This window comes from Trichosurus vulpecula, chromosome 9, assembly GCF_011100635.1.
Source record: "Trichosurus vulpecula isolate mTriVul1 chromosome 9, mTriVul1.pri, whole genome shotgun sequence".
Taxonomy (NCBI): Eukaryota; Metazoa; Chordata; class Mammalia; order Diprotodontia; family Phalangeridae; genus Trichosurus; species Trichosurus vulpecula.
In genome coordinates, this window is record NC_050581.1 from 204801719 (window position 1) to 204821261 (window position 19543).

Consider the following 19543-nt stretch of genomic DNA (forward strand, 5'->3'; position numbering starts at 1 on the left):
AGCTCTGCAGGATGGCAGAGTGACTGATGTCCCCCATCACTACTCCATCCTACCTCAGTGCCCAACTTAGGATCTGCTTTCCGAGGTACTCTGCTTCCTCTTTCTGTCTAAGTGGTGACAAGTATAATGTGGGACATGGCGTGTGCTACAGGCTGCCTTGACAAAAGGAAGAAACAGACAAGTAATTGGGAAGCACCACAGACATGTTTGTGACAGAGCAGCGATTTATCCAGAAAATCTGCTGGAGCTCTCTCACCTTTCAGAGCCCAGGGTGCCAAGGGAAGAGTCCTGGCACCCGTGAAAAGACTGGAACATAAGAGACCTGGTTTGGAAATGGTGAAGAAGGGATGTGGAGCCTGCTTCTAATTAACCTGCTCCTTAGTGCTCACCACCATGGTTCTCTACTCTGGCTCCCAACATTCCTAAGATGAATATCTTTCTACCCTCTTTGTAGACAGTCTACACCCCCACCCCCAAGTCTTAATTGTTGCTTAGGTCTCCCTGCCCAAAGCTCTGTTGTGGTCATGGGCTTCTCCCTCAAGTCACAGTAATACCTATGAGGTTGTTTGCTTCTTTGAATTAAAAGCCCGCGGCTTCTTCTGGCTTGCTGCCTAAGCCCTGGGCATTTGTTCGTAGACATTTGAGAACAAGGTTGTTTTTTCCCCTTTGGGTTTTGTCACCTGTGAGCTTATAAATGTCTCAACTTATATTGGTCTTCCGTAATTGTAGCTGATCCCTATGGTGAGTAGCTGGCTTCTCCCTCCCTGATCCTTTCTTAGTTTAAAACCCTTTGATTAGACTAGACAACTGGCCAATCCATTCTCAGCAGCCTTCCTTAGGTATGCTTCATCCTTGACCAAGAATCTGTCATACCTTTATTTTTAACTATGGCCCGGAAATCCAAATCCATCCTCAGACATGACAGTGTCTTAGCCAGCTGTTCACTTCCCAGACTGATTTTTCTCTTTGCTATCCCCTATATTCACTGGGCATCAGTGAGCTACACAGCCTGTGACTCTGGGACTGTTCTTCACAAGCTTTTGCAGGAATTAGGGAGGAGGAGGATGCTTTCCTGGCTGAACAAGTGGGAAGCGCTCCCTTGGGTGAAGTACAGCCCTCAAAGGTAGCAGGGTTTGTAGTCATTGTGAGTAACCTTGGTGTGGGGGAGTGCCCAGAGGTCAGCTGTTGCTTTGAAAACTTGGGGCATCCTCCCAGGAGGAGGAGGACTATTGGGAAAGCCCACTGAGTGACCTGGCTAAAGTCACTTAACCAGTTGAGACCTCGGTCTCCTCATCTGTTAAAATGAGAGAGCAATCACAAGATGACCTCTAAGGTCCCTTGCAGTCTGACTGATCCTCATCAAAGGGACTCAGTGAAAAGAACACTGACTTAGGAGTCTTCCTCTGCCATTTCCCTGGGTGACCTTGGGCTGGGGCTCACCTGAGCTGGCATGGGGCTGGGGGTGAGGGGCCTAGCATGTCAGATAGGGGAAACTTTGCAAGCCTCCTCTCCTGGGTGACATTGAAAAGTGAGGGCCACCGGACACCCATCCAGCTGAGGGAAGGAGCCTGCCTGGATTGGACTGACTTAGGAAGGGAGAAGCTAGAGACATTTGGGAAGGAGAAGGCCCCTTTTCTAAGGGCTTGTCTGCAGTCTTTCAGGAAAATGGTCCATTTTCATATCTGGGAACAGCTAACAAGTGTCAGCACACAGGGAAGGAAGCTGGGCTGAGGGGTTGATTTTCAGTGACTTCACAGGTGGAGGTCTCAAGTCAATGAAGTGAGAAATCTTCCAGCACTGACTTGGACCCTTTTTGTTGCCAGTCTTCCCCATGACAGGTACCTGTGGAGAAGAGTGGGTAGCACGCCACTTTCAGCAGAGGAGGTCCCTGAAGAGGAGGGAGGACGAGGAAGGGAGTTCAGGGGATTTCCCAAGGTCACAACAGCTGGAGTTAGGGGCAAAATTAAGTCTAGGACCCAGGGCTCCTGCCCTCTCATCTGGAGCTCTTGGGCCCCCATCATTATGCCTCATGATGCCTTCAGACACTAAGTTAAAGCAAATGCCAATCAGCCAAATGGTTGATCACTTTACACAATGACTCAGAAAAACCAGAAGATGAATAAATGATATAATTGAGGTCTCACATAAAAGGATGCACTTGGTAATGGGGAGAAGGGGAGGAAATGTCCGTGTCACAGCCCTGTCCATGTTTCTTGGGGGAAAGTCCAGGAGGATCAGTCTTGTCCAAAATAAGCTGGCCTATTTCCATTCCTCAGTCTTGTCCTTGAGGTAATGCCTGAACTGCTGAGCTGCTTCTGATTCTTAGGGCTTGTTTTGGCATGACCAGCCATGAAGTCCTAGAGTCCACTCGTTTCAGGTGGCTCACCAGTGGCCACCGCGTGTGGATGGTGAAATGATGTCACCTGGTAGATGAGAATGTTGCCCGTGGTCTGGCGGGGCCTAGATGCTGAGCTGTGGTGCTCCTCAGAGCTTTGGGCTCCATGGTCTTGGGGGAACCAGCATCCGTGCTCTTATCAGCATAGGGGACTTCCAATGTGGAAACTCCCTCCACCATTGCAGATCAGCCACTGCAGTGTTCCCTGGGGCCCTGGAACAAGTATCCCTATGTTGGGACTTGAACCTGGATCTTGCTGACTCCTCCAAGTCCAGCCCAGCCCTCTGCCTTTCTTTAGGCATCACACATTCAAAAGGATCTTATCCAGTGCCCGCATTTACTGAACAAATCAGGTCAGCTGCAAATTGATTTGTTTTTACTCTTTCTAGACCTAGGATTTAATCAGTGTGGGAAATTCCCAGAGCAGGAAGACCCTCCCTAGTGCAGGTTAGCAGCTCATCTGTAATTCAGGACCTTAGGAAACAAATGGAGGACTATCTTTCTGTCTTTTAGGCCTCACTGATCCTACATCTGTAACAGGGACTTGTAATGATCTGCTGAACTTCCCTGTGCTGATCTCCAGACTTATCACTGCACATAAAGAAGCATTAGTGAGCGAGCAGGGCAGGGGCAGGGCTGGGTCTCTCTTAGCTCCTGCTTCCCAGGGATCACAGGACATGGGGGTTTATGATGGCCTGTCCCCTGGTCTGTGGGCTGGAGAACCATGTAGAAAAACAGTCAGGATCTTCTGCTATCTTTAGGGGTCATCTTAGGAACCGTGTGCCACTTCTGGACCAAGAGATGAACAGACAAGGTGGGGTCCCATCAGCCTATTTGACCTTCTGGGGCTCCAGGATGATGCTTGCATGGGATCGAATGCATGGAAACACATAAGGTGAAATGACTCTTGGGCTGATATAGTTGTTTTCAAGATGTAGATGCTCCAGAGGGGAATCTCTGTTCTCAGCCCCACAGATGCGCTCCTGGCGAAGGCGCCTAAGGAAATAGATTTGGGATGGAGGTGAGAGGTTAGAAGGGAGAAGGCAAAGCTGACCCTCCCACCCCATCCTCAGGAGTGAATCAGCATGGGAAAAGACATGTTCCCTGGGTCACAGAACCACTCTGTCTCGGCCTCCTTATCTGTAAAATCGCCGTTGTCCTTGGCTACCACTGAGGTCCCTTCTGGTCCTAAACCCAATCCTCCCCACTCCAAACGCCAGTAGTTGGCCACCATGTTGGCTCAGTCAAACTCTTAAAGGATTTGTTGGCTCTGAGATGATGACACTCAACAAAGAGAAAAGCTGTTCTGTTTGTTGACTTCAGGTTGAGCCAGCCCAACTGACAAGATCAAGAACAGAAGAAAACGTTACCGTATCTTGTTGTTGTTAAGCCTCAGAAGGCGCAGTGAGGTCATGCGCGAGATCCCACACGGTATGGATTTAAATTCATTGTAATCCAGGAAGATCTCTCTCAAAGAATGATAGGCCCCGTAGAACGACACAGGGTGGATGCCACCATCATTTAGCTGGTTAAATGAAAGGTATAAGTATTCTAGTCCAGGCTTCATGTGACCAAACACATACCCAGGAATTCGCTCAATTCGATTCCCAACCAGCACCAGGTGCAGTAGGGACTTGGGTAGGTAGGAGGGAACGTGATAGAGCTTGTTATAAGAGAGATCAATGGATTCCAGGTTTCTGGAGCAAAGGAAGAAAGAAAGGTGTTCAGGAACCACATCAATCCGTACTTTATTGTGTCTTGATTCATCTCCTTCTCTGAGGAAGACTGGTTTCTCTGGGGTCAAAGTTCATCCCTTCCCTTGTGCCCTTGACCCCCAGCTCGTCCTTTCCTGTCCTCTCTGCCTGCAGAGTATCCGCCCGCCACCCCACACCCTCCCAATTATCTGGAGGGTTTATTGGTAGGATGAGTTTAATAGTGGGGGGAATGGCTGTCAGGTCGTACTCACTCCTGATGGATCCATGCCAAAGGATCGATCCTGTTTTCTTCTATTTTATTATGATGTAGTATAACGACGTTGATGTTTCTGGTGTGGTTAAAAGAAGTCTCCTTGATTTCTTCAATTTGGTTATTTTCCAGATATAATTCCTGTAATTAACACAGAAGACAACTGGAAAAATCCCACCATTGCCTTCATTTTCTTTGTGTCAGCTTCAGTGTCAGTTATCATTTCATACTGGGTCAGGAAAAGAGCCCATTTCATGATTGATCACCCAAGAGGAAGCCAGCTTGAGTCCTGAACTGAACCATTTTCACTTAGACTTACTTGTATTCATTTAATTTGGTTTCCTTTTTTTTTTTGAGGGGGGAAGGCAGGGCAATTGGGGTTAAGGGACTTGCCCAAGGTCACACAGCTAGTAAGTGTGTCACATGTCTGAGGCTGGAATTGAACTCAGGTCCTCCTGGCTCCCGGGCCAGTGCTGTACTCACTGTGCCATCTCGCTGCCCCATATTCATTTAATTTTTCATAATCACACAGATTATGTGACTCTTGGGAGTTTATATTTTTAAATCTAATCGATGTCTAGGCAAAGGAGCCACAGGTGTTGACTGCCTTAAGATTTAATTTGTTGGACAAAAGAGAATGTTTCTGTCAATTGTGAAATTTCTAACAAAACCTTCCCGTCCTTTGGTTAGAATGCTTCGTGGCAAGATAGAGTTTAGTTGGACTCAGAGACAGAGCTTTTTGTCAGTTCCAAGATAATATCTCTCCCCCTTGGCTTCGTTTCACAAGTGACGCTGAGCCAAGCGTGGGAGAGCCCCACCTGCTTCAGCGTGCTGTTTGCTCCTGCTAACCTGAACAGCCAAGAGGCCTCATGCCACGTGGGAGCGGTGGGTGCCTGGGAAAGGGAGGAGCTGGAAGTCTAAAAGCCTGGCATCTATGTACACAATCCTAGCAACTCGCTAAGAATGACAACTACAGATTAATTACCAATGGGGATCAGTGGAGAGAATTGTGCCAATGAAATTGGGCTCTGGACCAAAATGTTAAATCTATTATTTTAAATAATAATAAAAACCATTTTTTACCGCCTCTCTTTTAACGTCATTACCAAGTATCGGCCTGTACATTTCAGAGATGAAATGATAACTTCACAACTGGAATTCTGTCATTCTGTCCCCAGGGACTTTTCATTTGGGAGGGGAAGCTAATGTTGGCAATCACTTTTTTTCATTCCTTTAAAAAAACTTTTGTTATAAATTTAATAACCAACAAATGTTTATGAAATGAAAATGTTTAGTTTTATATTTTTATTAATATTAATTTACATGAAACATATTAGTATTAATTTTATATGGAACTAAATTTGCATTATTTACAATCAACAAGAGCTTATTAAGCTCAAGTTTTAAATAAAGTGTAAGTTTAAAAAAAGCTTAAAACCACGCTAGACTTTTAAGACACCATGTGTTTCTTCGTATTCTTAACAGTTGTTGTTCCTTAAGACAACAGTGTTTCATCGCGTTCTAGTATTGTACCTCTGTCTGCCTTGATACGTCCTTGTTTTGTTTTTGTTTCCAGTTTTCATTATTAAGAATAAGGCTCTCAAGAGTATTTTTGTGCAGAAGGATAGGTTCCTCCTGTCGATATCCTTGGGTGTAGCCCTGTCCTCCTCAGAGAGCCCCCAAAGTACCTGCTGGGAGCTTCCTTTAGCCCTTTTTGGATCGTGCCCTCACTCTCTGCAAAAATCCTGTGAGAATTTAATTAGATCATTTCCTTATTATTTCTTCTAACTTAAGAGGTGTCATATGGTAGTTCACAATTGTTTCTCTACATATTCAAGAGTCCGAACGCTTCCCTTGGTTTGAGAACTGCCTGTTTGGGTCTAGCAGGGGTGAGTCTTATTCTTCTCCACGTGTTCATCCTTACAGACCTCGTGTGTCACGCGTCACTCAGAAATGTTTCTAGAGGACATTGGTTTCTCTCCTGTGGAGTCTAGATCCACGACTTCCTACTCTGCCACAGCTCTTTACTGTTAGAGAATCCAAGATATTTGCTATCATTAACTCCACTTCTTTGGCCTCCTCTAAGTTTTAGTGTGTTGAATAACCATTTTTTGTCTCTCTTAGCTGCCATACATCTATTAGTGTGTTTTGCTGTTGTTGCTTACTAATTTTCAAAATGTTTAGATGATAAAACAGTTTACACATAAGTCTATTGGGAATTTATTGCTGCTTTTGTATCTAGATCTATCTATCTACACATACGTATGACTGTATTTTAGTGTGAGCCGTGGCCATTCCCATTTCTGCCCACCCAGCTAGTCAGTGTTCCTAAGACAGTTATTGAAGAACAAAGTCCTTCCCAAGTATTTTGTGAAACTGGAATCTCCCAAGAGGGTCCGTCTCCAGTTCATCGTTCTCTCCTTTGTTCCCGTGACCGTTTTCCATGTGGTAATGGCTGGCTTTGATCATCATTCATCTGAGACCTGTCAGCCTGTCTATAAACTGGCCCCATAATTCCTCTTGCCTTTTCTCCCTCCAGAATTTCCCAGGATATCCTTGATTGTTTGTTGTTTCATATAAAAATAATCACTTCTATTTCCATCAAATATCCTGCTGATGTTTAGGCCTGTATGATGTAATGTGGCCAAATCGGTGGGATGACAATGTTATGAGCTGGGTCAACCTGCCGTTGTCATTGACAATCTCACCAGTTATTTCTTTTGCTTAAAATTGCTTTGTAGTCGACTTTATGAGGGTCTGGTTTGTGTCTTGAGAAGCTGGTGTCATGTGCAGACCTTTTCCAGCTCCCGCCTCTGTGTCTCTCCCCCTTAGAATGTAAGCTCCTTGAGGGCACAGATGGTCTGGCCCTCAGTACGTTGTCTGATAGTAAACGTTTAACAAATGCTTTCTCTTATTTCTGTCTGTTTTATCTTTCTAGTCTATAAATGTTATTGTAAATTCCATTTCTCTTTCCATTCTTTCCTTCTGTTTTGTGTTAGTTATCTATAGGAATACTATTGCTTTTTGTGGGTATGATGTATTCTAGTATTTAGCTGAAGGCATTCATTATATCCATTAACTTTAAAAAAATATTCTGTTGGTTTTTCTAAAGAGACCATCACATCATCTGGAAATAGAACTACTTTGGTGACTTTTTGTCTCTGTTCAATAGATACCATTTCTAAAACGAGGTTGAAAAGTATTTACAAACCCTGTTCTTAGTGGGAAAGCCACTAATGGTTCCCCATTTCATATAATGCTAGTTTATTTTTTCAAATGCATATTTTTTATCATACATTAAAGCAAAATTCTCCTATTCAAATACATGGTCATTTTTTTTTTAAATAGCGATGTTCTGTTGAAGCAAAGAAATGGCCTGAACCTTCTGCTAGGATCACATTCACGTAGAGGTTGTCATGTTGATATGATTTATTGTGTATTGCAGCTTTGTGTGTGTTCCTAATAGAGGCCTCTAGGGCCGCATTGAGTCACGTTTCTGGATGTGTTGCTGGCAGTGCTCAGAGAGAGCCCATGGTGAGTTGGGACACTGCCCCATTTTTGCTTTCCAAGTTTGGGGATCTGAGCCCTTGGGACTCCCCAGAAGAAGGAGGGAGAAGGCTCTTTTTCCTTTGGAGAAAGCGTTTCGATAGCTTTGGAGATTGTGTGCTCTTTGAATGTTGGATCTGATTTTTTGCTTTCCTTTGTGTCCCTAGGCCCAGTACAGGGCTGGGTACATAGTGAACATTTAATCACCACCACTTGTTGGCTGAGTGATTGATAAAGTTCACTTTGGTGCCCTTGTACAGGGCAGCTGATCACTGGCCTGGTCTGTGTCATCGTCAGCACAACTGCCCACCTGGCATTCCTCAATTAAGTCCTCACTGTGTCTGTGTCCAGCTCAGGGAGCTCCCATGATGGCCTCTCATCTCTGGGATGCAAGACCAAGTCTTCCTGTGACTTTAAGGCCCTTCACTATTTCTCAAAGGGAGAAGAACCGAGATCAGAAAAGCTCTAGGCACCTACTTTGGCCAACAGTCCCATCTCTTTGGTGGCAAGAGGCTTTCTTCATGGCCCTTCCAGCCCTCCTCAAAGGTGCCTCTATCAGGGCACAAGTGGCCACCCAAACCACCCCCTCCAGGCTCTGCCCAAGACTAGCATCTTATTGCCAGAAAGTGAATAATAATTAATCCTGGAGGGGTGGGGGGGGCATCTAGTCATAGTAAAAACAAGAAGCTCATTTGGTCCCCTCCTTTTGGCCTTTGTTTCAGGGGGATTTTCTAAGCATCCGATGTGTAGGCAACTCCTACACCTGCTGGTTCAATTTGTTTTTCTAAGATGGGGTTTTTTTAGGTATTTTATTTCCACATCCGTTAATCTGGGTAATTTATATTTTCATAAATAATCATCTGTTTCACTCAGATTGTCAGATTTATTGCCATATAATTGAGCAAAAATATTTCCTAATGATTTCTTTAATTTCTTCTTCGTTGGTGGTGATTTCACTCTTGACCTTGATAGTGGATATTTGGTGTTCTTCCTTTTTTAAAATCAAATTAACCAATGGCTTATCTCTCTTAATGGTTTTGCAATAAAACCAGCTCCTAGATTGATTAGTTCAATCATTTTTCTTTTTAACTTTCAGTCTTTTTAATCTCACCTGTGATTTTCAGGATTTCCAGTTTGGTGCTCAGTTGGGGATTTTTAATTTGTTCTTTTTTCTAGCTTTTTTTCAGTCGCATGCCCAATTCATTGATCTGTTCTTTTTCTGTTTTGTTGATGTAAGAATTTAGAGGAATAAAATTTCCCCTAAGTACTTATTTGGCTGCATCCCATAAATTCTGCTGCGTTGTCTCATTATTGTCATTTTCTTTAATGAAATTGTTGATTGTTTTTATGACTTGTTCTTTGACCCACTTATTCTTTAGGATTAGATTATTTCATTTCCATTTAATTTTTAATCTATCTTTCCACTGCCCTTGGTCAAATGTGATTTGTATTACATTATGATCCAAAAAGAATACACTTAACATTTCTGCCTTCCTACACTTGATTTTGAGGTTTTTGTGCCTTAATACATGGTCAGTTTTTGTGTAGGTGCCATGTGCTGCTGAGAAAAAGGTATATTCCTTTCTGTTCCCATTCAGTTTTCTCCAAAGGTCTTTCATATCTAAATTTTCTAATATTCTATTTATCTCCTTAGTTTCTTTCTTGTTTATTTTTTTGGTTATCAAGTTCTAAGAAGGGACAGTTGAGGTCCCCCGCTAGTATAGTTTTGCTGTCTGTTTCTTCCTGTAACTCACTTAACTTCTCCTTTAAGAATTTGGATGCTGTACCATTTGGTGCATATATGTTTAGTATTGATATTGCTTCTTTGTCTGTGGTACCTTTTAGCAAGATGTAGCTTTCTTCCTTATCTCTTTTAATTACATCTATTTTTGCTTTTAGTTGTCTGAGATCAGAATTGCTACCCTTGCTTTTTTTTTTTTTTTACTTTAGCTGATGCATAATAGATTTTGCTCCAGCCCCTTAACTTTACTCTGTGTGTGTCTCTCTGCTTCAAGTATGTTTCTTGTAAACAACCTATTGTAGAATTCTGGTTCTGCTCCCATTTTATGAAAAGTTCATCTCATTCACATTCACAGTTATGATTAATAATTGTACATTTTCCTCCATCCTATTTTTCTTCTTTTTTGTCCTCTCTTTCCTTTCACCCTTTCCTTCTTCATCAGTGTTTTGTTTCTATCATCTCCCCTGATCTGCCCTCCCTTCTGTCAGTCCCCTCTGCCTTTACTTAATCTCCTCTTCTGTTTTCCTGTTGTGTAAGCTAGATTTCTATATTCAACCAAATGTGTATATTATTACCTCTCTGAGTTAATGCTGATGACAGTAAGGTTCAAGCAATGCCCATCGCCCACCCTCCCATCTTCTTCTCCACTTTCACATCTCTTCATGTGAAATAATTTACTCCACTCTAACTCTTCCTTCTGCATCCAGTGTGCTCTTCTTTCTCATCCCTTAATTATTTTTTGTCATTCCCTCAAATTTACCTTATGTCAGTACCCTCTACGTATATTCCTTCTAGTTATACTATTAATGGTGGTACAATTTTTTTTGGAGGGGGGAGGGCCAGACAATTGGGGTTAAGTGACTTGGCCAAGTGTCCGAGGCTGGATTTGAAGTCAGGTCCTCCTGACTCTAGGGCTGGTGCTCTATTCACTGTACCATCTAGCTGCCCCAGTGGTACAATTTTTAAGAATGACAAGTATCATCTTCCCATGTAGAGATGTAAACAGTTTAGCTCTATTGAATCCCTTGTGTTTTCTTTTGCTTTTTTACTTGTTTATGTTTCTCTTGGGACTTGATATTGGAGATCAAATTTTTGGTTTCATTCTGGTGTTCTCCTTATGAAAGCTTTTTTCCCTTGGTATATTATGCTTAATTTTTCCAGGTAGGTGATTCTTGGTCGTAGTCCTAGCTTCTTTGCCTTCCGGAATATCATGTTCCATGACCTCTGATCTCTTAATGTTGCAGCTGCTAAGTCCTGTGTAATCCTGATTGTGACTCCCCAATATTTGAATTGTTTCTTTCTGGCCACTTGCAGTATTTTTTTCTTTGACCTGATAGTACTGCAATTTGGCTATAATGTTCCTTGGAGTTTTTATTTTGGGATCTCTTCCAATGCCTGTTTTGCCCTCTGATTTAGGATATCAGAGCAGTTTTCCTTGATAATTTGTTGAAAGGTGCTGTCCAGAGTCTCCTTCTGATTATGGCTTACTAATTGTGTATTTCACGATCCTATTTTTCTTCCTTTTTGTCTTCTTCACCCTTTCCTTACTCCTCAGTGTTTTGTTTCTATCTCCCCTGATCTGCCCTCCCTTCTGTCACCCGCCCCCCACCTCCACCTTTCTCTCCTCCCCTCCTATTATTATTCTGATATTGTCTCTCCTGGATCTGTTTTCCAGGTCAGTTGTTTTTCCCATGAGGTATTTTACATTTTCTTCTATTTTTTCACTCTTTTGAATTGGATTGATTCTTGATGTCTCGTAGAGTCATCGGCTTCCACTCGCCCAATTCTAACTTTTAAGGAGTTAGTTGTTTTCCTCAATTAGATTTTGTACTTTCTTTTCTATTCGGTCAGCTGTACTTTTTGAGGAGTTGTTTTCTTCAGTGGATTTTTGAATCACCTTTTCCATTTGGGTAATTCTACTTTTCAAGCAGTTGTTTTCTTTTTCCAAGCTGTTAACTTTTTTTTTTCATAATTCCCTTCCTTCACTCATTTCTTTTCTCATTTTTTCTTCTACCTCTCATAAGATTTTTAAGCTCCTTTTTGAGCTCTTCCGTGAGTTCTTTCTGGTCTTGAGCCCACTTCCTGTCTTTCTTTGGGGTTTTGCCCATAGGTGTTTTGGCATTGTCGTCCTCTTCTGATTTTGTGCCTTAATCTTCCCTGTCACCATAACAGCTTTCTATGGTCAGATTCTTTTTTGTTGTTGTTTTTGCTCATCTTTTTTGGCCTTTTTCCTTTCTTTTAAAATTGAGCTCCGCTCCCCGGGTGGATGGGGCGCAGTTTCAGGCTTCTTGGGACAGGGGCTGCAGGCCCTACCTGTTTACCTGGTGCTGCAATAACTTTACTCTGAGGCCTGCAGAGGACTCTTGCGTCTGGTGCTCTGTTGAGGGGGTAGAATGGGGAATGGCTGGCACTGCTGGAGGCTGTAGGGGTCCAGCAGCTTACCTGGTGCTGGTGTCTGGCATGTGCCAAGGCCAGTGGCATGTTTCTGTGTTTCCCTGGGGGATGCACTGAACCATGTGTTGGTCTGGCCACTGGAAGATGCTTCTTTGCCTGGTGCTATACTGCAGTACATGGTGGTCCTCAGAGTGGAGGCTACCTGTTCTCCTGGGTGTGCTGAGGCACTGGGAGGAGTCCTAGTGTTGGCATTTGCCTGCTCCACCACAATGGGGCTCAGGATCGCCTGCTGGCTTGCTGAGGCGGGGCTTCCGTCCTGGACTGGGCTCCCCCTTTACCTGATTGAGACAGACCTCTCCTGCCAAGCTTCCAAGTTCCTTGGTCTCAAAGACTGTTTCACTGCAACTCTTAACTTGCAACCAGAATTTGAGCTGTGTCTTTTACAAGTGTGCCAGTGTGTGCCCGGCTGGCTCTCCACTTGTGCCCAGCTGGCTCTCCTCTTGTGCCTGGCTAGCTCTCTGGTGCCTTACCTTTCTCCAGCCTTCCCCCACATACATTCATGTGGCTATTTCCATTTCTTTGCAGACCAAATGATGGAGCTCCCAGGGAGTTGAATCTCTGTCCCATTCCTGGACTAATTCTCTGGATTCTCCATCTGCCCATTTTCATTTTGTAAATAGGAATTCTCATGGAGTAGGAGGGAGTACTAGAGCCAGATTCCAAGGACCTGAATTCCAATCTTGTCATCACTTCTTTATGTGTGACTTTAAGGAAGTTAGGAGGCCTCCCCAGGCCTCAGTTTCCTCACCTACAAAATGGGGTTTGGACTGGGTCTCTTCCAGCTCTATCCCAGTGTTCCTCTATCCTACAAGGATTTTAGGAAATGTTTAGTGTTATTCACCGAAATCTAATGGTCAAATTCTTTGCTTCTTCAGAGTTTTAAGACGGTTTGTGATGCTTCTTGTTCAGTCAGTGCACCCCGGCCCAGAGTGGTCTCTTTTGCTTGCTTTAGCTCCCAGATCTGGGGGTCTTTGGTCTCAGAAGCCATCGGGGTTCATCTCGCTCCATCTCCGGTTCCTCTTCCCCGATAGTGGGCCGGTGGAGTGAATGGCGGGCCAGCAGATGGACAGAGGGCAGACAGACAGCGAGTGGAGGGCCTGCCCTGAGTGCACTTTGGTCCCCATGTTGTGAAGGTTTGGGTTATGGCGTCATTCCATCTGGGAACTTTTTCCCTGACTCCTTTGGTTTCTTCCTTAACCGCAGTTGGCCATTCCCTCTGTTCTTCCCCAGGATTTCCGCCAGCTTTTCTCCTGATGTCTCCTGATTTTTCATCATGTGATTGCTTGTCCTCACTCATTCCTGGGGTTGGGGGGTGGTTGTCTAAGACCAATTTCCCTTTGAAGTTTCTGGAAGTTTTGCTTTAACTCAGCAAGTATCTATTATTAACTGCCTACTGTATGCCAGGAGCTGTCCTAGTCCCTGCATATCTGAATTGTTTCTGCCTCTCAGAATAGTGCACGTCCAGGAGGGAGTGGGGTGGAGAGCGTGGGGAGCACATGCGAGTTCATGGGGAGCACACGTGAGTTCACAGGCAGCCGCATCTGGGTGGGCTCCATCTGGAGGCAGAAAGACTTCAGCTCAAATGCAGCCTCAGATATGCCCTAGCTGTGTGACCCTGGGCAAGTCACTTGGCCTCTGTCGGCCTCCTTTTCCTCAACTGCAAAACAGGATCAGAATAGCTCCTGGCTCCCTGGGTTGTGGTGGGAGTCCAGGGAGACAAAACCTGCAAAGTGCCTCGTAAAGGGCCATGCCGCATTGTTATTATAGATAAGGCAATACCAGATGCAGGAGATATGAAGTGGGGGGGGGGGGGGGCATTTGCAGTGAGAGGGATCAGGAAAGCCCCTGGTCAGGAGAAGGTACTTGAGCTGAATCTTGCAGGGAGAGCAGGCTCCCAAGAGTGCCATGTGAGGAGGGAGAGCTTCCCATGGCATAGTCTGTGCAAAGGTTTGGAGGGAAGAGATGAGGAACAGCAACAGGTCTCATTCGGCTGCATTCTGTGCCAGCATTTATGTAGAGCTTCAAGGCTGATGGAGTCCTTCAGATAAGGAGAGTGAGGCAGGAAGCAGTTAAGTGACTTGGCCAGAGTCTCACAGCTGTTAAGTGTCTGAGACCGGATTCGAACATCCCCTGACTCACATACCCTTGCTATTTCTAGAGAGACAGGTGGGAGACAGCCTGGGAGGGACTTTCAGTGTCAGGCTGAGGACTTTCTATTTTATCCTGGAGGCTTTAGGAAGCCTTTGAAGCTTCTAGGGTGGAGGGAGGGCCACGGCTGGAACTGAGATGGAGCCACATGAGCCTGGCTATTGGGAGGCCTCCTTGGAGGCCATTGTCATCCTCCTGGGGAGAGGCCCTTCAGGGCAACTCCAGCACAGTCATGGGAGATGCTACCGTGGAAGCCCTCAGCGGAGAAGGGTCCTTGGGAAGAGAGGGCTTGACCAGCCTTCGAGGTGCTCCGCAGCACCAGGGGGAGTGCCTGTGCCTGCCACCTGCCTGTACCCTGTGAGATGGAGTCCTTCAGTCTGCCACCTGAAGCCCTGGTGGAGAGGGGCTTGGCAGGAGTACTCCAGTGTGTCATGGAGCACTAACCGCCATCTACACAGAGCATGGTACTTACCTCGATGGAAGCTGGCAGGCCCTGGGGGATGATCCGGAACTGATTTTTGCCCAGGCGCAAGTAAGACAGACTCTTGAGAGGAGTGAGGGCTGAAGGACTGACATTGGATTCACTGAGCTGGTTCCCTTCCAGTTCCAGGACAATCAGCTGCTGTAATCCTAAGGAACATGACATTAGAGCTGTTAGCAGGCGCAGAGGAGCCTGTTTTTTGGTGACCACAGCCCACAGCAGGGTGTGGGAGCAGGAAGGGTCTTTCTGGGCTGGTTCACCTCCCCTGCCCAGCCTTCAGGAACAAGTGTATTGGAAGGGATGCAGACAGTCACTCCTCTGCCCCCCAAAGGCTCCCAGTAGAGGCTTTCCTTGAGAAACACAGGAGTGAGCCAGAGAGGAGAAGTGAAGGCAGAGAGGAAGGAAGACAGAAAGTGGGAGGTGGATTGGCCTCAGCTGCTGACTAGTTCCATCTCCACCTCGAAGAAGTCCCTGCCTGACCAGCAGTCAGCTAGCCCTTCTCAAAGCCCCTGCTTCCAGGCTCCAAAGAGGGGGACTAGCTCCCTCCCCAGGGCTGCCAAAAAGGACACATGGCCTGGACGCCGCCTTGGCCCCTTCCCGATCCCTCTCCTCAGCTCTGGTCATCCTTCACCTTATCAAAACCCTTCGTAGGTTCCGTTGAGGTAGGATGGGGGCAGCCTATGGGGGTGGGGAGGGCTAGACCTCCTTATTCTGGGAAGCTCAGTCCCAGGTTACACTAGCTTTCTCATCCACCCATCCTTTCCTATCTCCTACTCAAACCCCCAGATCCTCATCAGACAACTACTACCTGACCATGCCTTCCCAATCTTGCTCTTGTGAAGCTTCTTTTCTTGTACCCCACTGTTTGTTGTTGTCATTCGCTTGTGTCCAACTCTTCATGACCCCATTTGAGGTTTTCTTGGCAAAGATCCTGCGATGGTTTGCCACTTCCTTCTCCAGCTCATTTTACAGACGAGGAAACTGAGACAAACAAGGTTAAGTGACTTGCCCAGAGTCACACAGCTAGGAAGTGTCAGAGGCTTGATTTGAACTGAGATTCCAGGCCTGGCCCTCTAAGACTTTATTATTTATACCACTGAATGTTGTCTTATTCAGCTTGGTGCCATTGGCTGTCATCTTCTTGGGTCGTCATGTCCTCATCCAGTAGGCTCACTGTCCCTCTGCATTCAGCATCATGGAGCCAGAGGAACTGGGTTCACATGTTGCCATGGATGACCATCAGCAAGTCACTGAGTGCTTCCCCTAAAGAATATGGCCATTGGACCTGGTGATGCTGAGGCCATTCATCTTGACGTGGTGGCTTCTGAAGTGACCTGCAGAGGGAGCACGGATGGAAGGCCATCTCCCCCTCTCTCCATACCATCCGTCCAAATATCAAGAAGCACAGAGCCCAGTGGCTGTGATGGAGGCCGTGGAGGAGCATAGGCCAGACTCAAAGACTAGACAAGAATGAGTCGAAGTCATTTTGGGAGGAGATCCATCTTTGCCAGTGGAAATCCCCAGGGGTCATGCTTGGCTTCTTGGTGTTGGATGTTCCTTCTCATCAGTGATTAGGCAGTCTGTGTGCTTACCAAACTTGGATGTGATCCAGTATTTCAAGGGATTGCTAGCAGATCAGACGACAGAGTCAGGTTCCAAAAATCTGGACAGTCCTCAAGCCTTGGCCTGTACCTACTAAGCTAGCACCTCATAGGGACAGATGGATGCAAAGTTGTACTTTGGGGTTTAAGAGTAACCAGCCTCATGGGTTTAACATGACAAAGACATGGTGAGACAGCAAGAGTTAGGCCTCTTCTTGGACTCCAGTCTCCATCAGAGGCCAAAACAGTCAGTGTGCTCTTGGCCTGAGAAGCTGAGCCTCCAGAAGGGGGAGGTGCTAACGCCCTGGGCAGCCCCCACCCAGAATGGGCAGCACCATTTAGGAAGGACATTTGTGTCTCCTGTGCAGGCTTCATGAGGATTGTGTGAAGGAGCTGGGGTCTTTAGGCTGGAGAAGAAAAGCTCAGGTGGAGGGGAGGATCTGTTAGCTGTGCTCCAGGCTTTGAATGACTGTCAGACTTGGCCTCCTGGGAGAGAAGCACCTTTACGCTCGGGGCCAGGAGAAGGCCAGAAGCCAACTGCCTTGGGTCGTGGGCCCCCTCCTCAGAGGCCTAGGAGCAGAGCCTGGAGGACCACTGGCTGGGAGTGTCAGAGAAGGAATTATTTTCTGGTGTGGATTGGATTAGGTCACCCCAGAGAGAGGGCCCTTCCGACGGAAATGCTGTGATTCAGCGACAAGACTTTGCTTTCCAAATGAGAGGTTTTGGATTGAAGCCTGGGAGGGGGAGATGAAAGCTGCCATTAGCCAGATGGTCAGGGAGCGGTCATTAGGCACTTTCTCCTCCTCCTATATCTCACACCTTCCTGCCTTCTCCTGGAGCCAGAGATTCCCCATCCTGGCTCCATCTGCCAACTCTGGGCATCTTCTCTGGTGTCCCTCATGCCTGAAACGCTCTCCACTGACCTCTCTGCTCCCACTGCTGACCTCCCTGGCCTCCTCCGAGTCCCAGCAGAGGCCTTCTCTGACCCTCTTAATTCTAGGGCCTGTCCTCCCTTGGTTATCTCCCCCTTATCTGTCTAGGGCTTGATTGTACCCAGTTGTTTGCTTGCAGTCTGTCTCTAGACTGTAAGCCCTTGAGGGCAGGGACGGTCTATATCCCCAGCTCTTGGCGCAGCCCCCGCACATGGGAGGCACTTCATAAATGATTGACCAACTCTGTGCCAGGCCCTGGGCTAAGTGCCAGGGGTACGAAGAAAGGAAAATCAATGTCCATGAGGAACTCCAGGAGCTCCCCTTCTGATGGGGGTGGCCACATATACCTAGAAGGAAAGGGGGGTCAAGGTGACCTCAGAGGAAAGGCTTTGATCAGTGGGCAGGAGGGGAGTAACCTGGAAAGACTTCCTGCCAAAGATGAATCTTAGCAGAGACCCAGAGGAAGCCAGGCCAGCCAGGAGGCCGAAATGAGGAAGGACTGAAGTCCAGCCCTGGGGGGACACCAGGAGGCTGGTGTCATTGAATCAGAGCATTAAGTTATGAGAAGACTGAAAGGTAGGAAGGGGCCAGGCTATAAAGGGCTTTGAAAATCCCAACAGAATTTTGTATGTGATCCTGGAGGCCATAGGCATTGGTCTTTACTCAATACAGTCACTTTGGAGACTGAATGAAGGATGCACTGGAGTGGAGAGAGACTGGAGGGAGGCAGACCCCCCCCAGCAGGAAGGTCTGGTGAGGTGAGGTGAGGAAGTTCTGCACCAGGGTGGGGGCAGGGTCAGAGGAGAGGAGAGGCTATTTTCCAGAGATGTATACATGTGAAGGATGAAATGGCAGGCCAGGACAGGAGGAAGGGGCAAGTGTGGAAGAGTGCGATGGAGCAGGGGAGGCCAGGCTCAGGAGCAAAGAGAAGAGCTGAGACGCCTCTGTCCACAGGCTGTGGAAAGGGATGTAGTTTGGGGCTGCGGCAGTGGGAGGTAGGGCCAGTGTTGCCAGCTTTTTTAGTGTTGAGAGCTTCATAGTGGCCCATCCTGAGAGAGGGTCCAGCTAAGGGACTGGGGTCTCTAGGAGTGGGGAAGGCCAGACTCTGCGGTGGTCCAGGCATGCCCAGGTCAGGTCCAGAGGCTTGTCCTGGCAGTGGCAGATGTCTGCAGTGAGAGTCTCACAGGGCTTCTATGGGAGAGGAAGATGCCCTTGAGAGGGGCCTGGTCTGGGGAGAGTCCCTGACCCTCAGCTAAAGGTCAGCTTCTCAAAGTCTGTCCCAGCACATGAAGAATTCTGTAAGTCCTGGCCCATGCTCCAGGCCTCAGGGATAGTCCCAGACTTGGCCTTTGCGCTGGCCCTTGAAGGGTAAGGATGGAGGTGACCAGTCGTTGTAATGTCAGTAGTCACCATGCTCACGATGGTTAGTGAGCTCTTCCATGCAGCGCTCTCAGGTTCCCTGGGGGCTTTGGGGTCTCCCACCTTCCCTCTCCTTCTCTGGCTGCCATCCCTGATTCTTCAAACAGCCTCTCTGGATCCATGGTTGGGTTCCCAGCTTCCCTTTCTTTCAGCTGCTTCTCATTTATTCAGCGGGCTTAAATAAACAACCACCATGTAACAGAGTGGTCACAGTCTTGTTAGAGTTTCCATTTTCCCAGATAGCCCAAATGGGAAGGTTTCATTTTACCTGGAATCTTTTTAGCGGAACAAAGACAATCAGCAATGTTTATTCAAGTGGCCCTTCTGTCTGCTGGAGTCCATCTGGAAATTTAGCGTTTCCAGAACGACGTAAGCTCCAGATTTGGCACCTCTCATTATGACTTCTCTGCTTTAGCCAGAAGCCGTCTGCTCCTCAGTCTGGGGATGTGGGGAAGAGCCCAGTAGCTTTTAATTTAAAAGACTGACTTCTCCCTTTGTATGATTAGGATTCTCAAGTGCCATCCTCTTCCTCAGGCACTTCGCTAGCCTTAGGGAGAGGCCAAGAAGTAGAGGCTGCAGCATCTGCCCTCCGTGAGCAGATTCTCTGAGGAGACATCTGCAAACAGAGGAACCCTGGGTTATCCTTGGCTCACGTTGGGAGGCATCCTCACTTTCTGATGAACAGCTAAAAATCTGAAAATGGGCCAAGGGCAAATTCCAACATCATCCTTCTTTTGGAAAAATGTGCAGAAAGTGGCCTTGTCTTCACAGTTCTAAGGTCAGGGGCTGTTTTCTGTGTGGTCTTGGTATCCCTTGCATCTGCCACAGTGCCTCATACACAGTAGGCCCTTCACTAATGTC

General features: G+C 46.7%; 2 protein-coding genes across 2 annotated transcripts in view; one reads left to right on the forward strand and one right to left on the reverse strand.

Moving 5' to 3' along the window:
• LOC118832343 (centromere protein P) overlaps positions 1–19543 on the forward strand; it is a 202489-nt gene that overhangs the window by 109495 nt on the left and 73451 nt on the right. The window lies entirely within an intron of this gene.
• The window catches only part of ECM2 (extracellular matrix protein 2), a 45175-nt gene continuing 27746 nt past the window's right edge, over positions 2115–19543 (reverse strand). The window contains exons 7-10 of the mRNA XM_036737626.1: positions 14722–14879; positions 4362–4501; positions 3766–4092; positions 2115–3391 (exon numbers count right to left, since the gene is read on the reverse strand). Coding sequence (XP_036593521.1) covers positions 3226–3391; positions 3766–4092; positions 4362–4501; positions 14722–14879 — 791 coding nt within the window. The 3' untranslated portion in view covers positions 2115–3225. The remainder of the gene's footprint in view (positions 3392–3765; positions 4093–4361; positions 4502–14721; positions 14880–19543) is intronic.